The 4,879-nt window shown below is 22.0% G+C and overlaps 2 protein-coding genes across 2 annotated transcripts in view; both read right to left on the minus strand.

Moving 5' to 3' along the window:
- The window catches only part of LOC102672682, a 2,909-nt gene extending 1,574 nt beyond the window's left edge, over window positions 1-1,335 (minus strand). Inside the window, exons 1-2 of the mRNA XM_031511590.1 lie at window positions 490-1,335; window positions 11-344 (exon numbers count right to left, since the gene is read on the minus strand). Coding sequence (XP_031367450.1) covers window positions 11-344; window positions 490-1,010 — 855 coding nt within the window. The 5' untranslated portion in view covers window positions 1,011-1,335. The remainder of the gene's footprint in view (window positions 1-10; window positions 345-489) is intronic.
- LOC102671246 (protein PTCD3 homolog, mitochondrial) lies at window positions 1,204-4,394 on the minus strand. The gene is made up of 10 exons (XM_031511612.1): window positions 4,256-4,394; window positions 3,993-4,098; window positions 3,705-3,911; window positions 3,302-3,549; window positions 3,129-3,237; window positions 2,694-3,030; window positions 2,424-2,626; window positions 2,022-2,354; window positions 1,719-1,937; window positions 1,204-1,630 (listed from the first exon to the last, which is right to left on the minus strand). The coding sequence occupies exons 1-10, from the start codon at window positions 4,282-4,284 to the stop codon at window positions 1,469-1,471; spliced, it is 1,953 nt and encodes a 650-aa protein (XP_031367472.1). The 5' UTR covers window positions 4,285-4,394; the 3' UTR covers window positions 1,204-1,468.
- Window positions 4,395-4,879: the final 485 nt, after the last annotated feature.

Raw genomic sequence — 4,879 nt, forward strand, 5'->3', positions numbered from 1 at the left:
TAATACTTACTTCTTCGTTTGATTTAGTCAAATCGTCTTTAAATAAAATATTATTAGTCCAACAATCACCATGACAAAAAACGGTAAGGGGCCCTTGCATAGCAACTAATTCGCTCATAGTGCGAAAAAATACATCATCATTAAGAAATGCTCGTAATTTTTCCATTATTTCGATTCTTTTGGATTCCATATGAGAAGGAAGACCATCAGACACCATTCTGATAGCATTCTTAGCAGCAACTTGATAGTATTGACGATACCAATTTTCATTTTCTGTTCGAAAAAGTGCTTCTTGGATACCTTTACCTTCACTTGGATCTGTCAGTCTTGCAAATTCCTCTGGCCTTATGTATCCATAGATATATATTAATATATAAACATATACATAGATATAATAATACAATATAAAAATAAAAAAAATAGAAAAAATAAAAAAGTAAAATAATAAAAAATAGAAAAGAAAGAAAAAGAAATTATTATTAGATTTACCTTGTTTCTCTAAGAGTTAAACTCAGTGCATGAAAACCTGCTAAAGCTTTCAATGTTCGTTTCAAATGCTCAAGTTGCAGTCCTTTTCTTCTATCTGCCATTTTAAAACCTCTTTCTCGTAAATCTTCCATAGCGATAAAATCAATTTGTGCTGCATATATTTTTGCAACGCCGTTAAAAACTTTTCTATCATTTGTTTGTAACTTATTTAATGTAGGCCATACATGCGTATAAAATGCTACTTCGTTTTGAAATAGTAATTCACTTTTAAAAGCTTCACGATGTTCTCTTGATTGCGGTAAAACTTTGTAAATTATTGCACATTCATAATTGATCCATTCATTATTTTTTATCTGTTTTCGACCTTTTGCTCGAATACGATATAACATAGATGTATAGTTGTCACCTCTTCCTGAACCGAATTCTTCTTCCAAACTAATAATTTCCACATTAGGTTCATCTTTCATTATCAATTTACGCACAGATTCTAATGTAAAATGTATATGTTCTTTCTCATCCATTATTCTGTTTTTAAAGACAAAATTTTAAAGACAATAAAAAAGTTTAAAAGAAAAATTTCATATAATTATAAGATTCTTGAATCAATAAATATCACAACGTTTTAGCTTTTATATGTGAACGAATGAGTTACGATGTTAAGCTACCCGATGCAGGAAATAAGCATTTGAGGGACGAGAGAATAGTACCTCCCACTATCGCATACATACATTAATTTATTAATCGTAAGTACCCTAGGGGGGCAAGGACATTAATACATACCAATCATGCATGTAATTTCAATTCTTTGAATGACAAATTGATTGAAATTTTTATATATACAACAGAAATTTAATAGAGAAATGATAATAAAAATTATAAGTTTTATATGATGATATTTTGATTTAATTGTAGAGACAAAAAAAAATATTGTTAAGTAAATAATGTTATAAATATTTTCTCTTTTTATACATAATCGTGATTAATTTAATTGTTCTGTATCCAATATATGTAAAACTTCCTCTCCCACTAAATTAATCAATTTGTCACGATCAACGTTCGTAAATTCTGGAAGACTATGCAATTTCATAACCATTTGATTGATATTCGAAAATCCTGAGTTTACAGAGTAATCAAGAACAAGCTATAAAAAAAAATGTCTTAAATTGTGTAAATGTTTTTGATTTTAAATTTGAAAAAAAGAATTAATATAATATAAATATTATACGTACAAGACATCCTTTAATACATTGTTTTGAAATATATTTATCAAATAATTCATTTATTTGATTTTCATTCATTACTGAAATAAATAAATCTGATTTGTTAATATATGTCAAAACTTCGATGCTTTCTTTCACAAAATCACCGTGTAATAATATTATTGCTATATTAGCTATCGTGGTAGTTCCAATTATATTATTTGTTTTTCCTTTTGTCATGATTTCTTTCTGCAAATATCAAATTTTTTATTATTGTTATTGTATTTTTTTTTTAAACATTAAATTCAATATGAATAAATAAATGCTCTTAACCTTTATTTCATTCCAACAATCCCATGCTGCATTTATAAAAATTGTTCTTAAAGATGAATCAACTGATAAAATATTCATTTTCATTAAATGTATTAAAATAAGTTTTATTGAAAGATCTATACGACAGTAGGTATTTATGTCTGACCATAATCTTGGTATATGTTTTTTTAAAACATGTGGCTCATAGGATTTTAATTTATTTATTATATTTATTAAGAGTTGTTTTGTTGGAATATATTCATTTGGAACAAGTTTTTCATAAGACTCAAAGAATTCGTCAACTGTGCTTGTTGATAATAATAACAATATATATGTATTATAATAATCACTTTCCTAAATGAAAAAAAATATATATAAAAATAAAATATTGAATGTGTTATAAAATTCTTAAATAAAACATACTATTATTGATGTAGAAATAAATTTATAATTATCTCCTGTAAGAAGAAGTTCATGGATCATATTACCAGCTTCTTTATCATTATACTTAGAAGCTAAATACATGGTATATTTAAAAAATTTATTATCCATTGGATCTTGAATGGTAAATCTTTTATTTTTTATTTTACGTAGAATTTCTATAAAATTATTATATGAACTGTCATCTGTAAGAAAATATAATTTTATAAATAAAGAATTAAAACAAATAAATTATAAATAATATATAGTTACCGTAATTTATAAATCCTCGTATAATATAATAATATGTCGCTAATGAAAATTTTATGTTCATATTTTTGAATTCTAGAAGTAAATATTTTATAATATCTCTGAAATTTTCTATATTTAATGCAGTAATTATTTTAAGAATAGAATTTAATGTTTGAATATTTGGTTTAATTTTTTTCTGATTCATTGATGTAAGAATGTCATACAAATAATCTATTTTTATTTTTTTTTTATCATTAAAAATTTTTTCAAATAATATTATTACATAATTCCAAGTAGTAAGATTTAATGGAATATCTTTTTCTTTGCATTTTTGATATAATAGCCAAGCTTCATCTAACTAAAAATATAAATTAAAAATATATTAAATTTTTAACAAAAATACAAGAATTTATTAGAGAAGAATTTATTAAAGAATAAAAATTAAAATTGATTTACTCTTGAATATTTTGTTAAACCACATATCATAATATTATGAGCAGCTGCTGCTGTTAAATCATCTTGAGTTATTAAGAAATTATATAATTCATTAATTTCTAATTTATATCTGAAACGTGAAACTATTGAAAATAATATCAAATATAAAATTAATTTTTTTTTTTAACACTTACTGCCAAATATAGTTTTCTTTGGATGAAGAAAACCAATGTTCAAAAAACAAATTGTTAATTACACATCTTTTGTTGTTATAAAAACACAATAATTCTAAAAGTGCTTGTTTTGTTCCATTAGAAACATTAGTATCTAATAACTTATAGATATGTAAAGCATCAGATATCATACATTGAGATATAGCATGTAGTAATATTTCTTCTGATACTTGATTTTTATCAGTATACTTTGGAAATGGTTTAAATGCCTAAAATGCATATTAAAAATTATTTATATTTAAAAAATATAAAATGAAAAATATATTTTTTATCATTATGTATATACATGTATAATGAAATATATATAAAAATATAATAACATATTATGATAAATAAAATTATTACTATAACAAATAAAATTTACCTCAATTTCTGGATTTGAAAGATGTTTTGGAAATAAATCACTATGTTCTTTATGAATCCAGTTCGCAGTTTTTTTACCTGATTCATATGATAATGCATAAATACGATAATCCAATTTTTTCATTGGAAGTAAATAAGGATCATCATGATATATATAATTTTTCATTATATGCATACTAGAATCTTTAGGTATAGTGTTCTCAAGAGCCTTTAAAAAAATAAAAAATAGTGAAATTGAATAAATATAATACAAATCTTTTCTATGCTAGAAAAATTTTAGTATACTTACATGTAAAATATCAGTAGGATCACGTTTTATTCTACTAGGTATTTCAATTTTAGAGTTTGATACTGACAATGAAGATTGTAATCTTCTTAACTCACATCGTGAAGTCCTATGAAAAAATTATTTTAAAAAAATGTCAAAAAGAAGAAAAGATATATAATGATATATACTCTTTATAAACTCTTTATATACTCTTTATAAATAATCCCTGAATCATTTAAATTAAATAAATTTTATTTTAAAATATTGTACTAAATACAACTAACCTATCTAAAATACATTTGAAGTGATTCATAATAAATATTTCTTAAATACTATTTATAATATTTAATTTTTATATTTAAATATTTTTTAAAATATTATTGAAAATCGTAAAAATAAAAATTCTAATATATATTTGTCTATATAATTCTGTACAGACAATATATATATTAACCGAAGAGAAAATTCTTTCACAAAAAATACATATATACATATACTATACAAAGTTTACATTTTCTCATATCTATCTTAAGTAGATTTTCTATAATTTTAATTTTTCTATTCACAAAAACAAATATCAATTAACTATATGTATAAAAATATATTACAACAAATTTTCGTGGAACAATTTTTATAATTTTATAAATTTGCATTTCATTCAATGACATTATTAATTTATATATTAAATTTTCAATATTATATTATATTATTTCTATTTTATTATTTAATTTATAGATATTTCAGTAAATATTTGATAAATCGGAATGAATTCAAAATTGAAAAAAATGTAAAGCAAAAAAAATTAATCACAATTATATATTTTTCTTTTTACTTTTTTTAGAAAATAAAATCAAAATCTAAAATATATAAATGTAATAATTTATAATTATAAATTTTTTTATTAAATT

The sequence above is a fragment of the Apis dorsata genome, unplaced genomic scaffold (assembly GCF_000469605.1).
Source record: "Apis dorsata unplaced genomic scaffold, Apis dorsata 1.3 scaffold_29, whole genome shotgun sequence".
In the NCBI taxonomy this organism is placed as follows: Eukaryota; Metazoa; Arthropoda; class Insecta; order Hymenoptera; family Apidae; genus Apis; species Apis dorsata.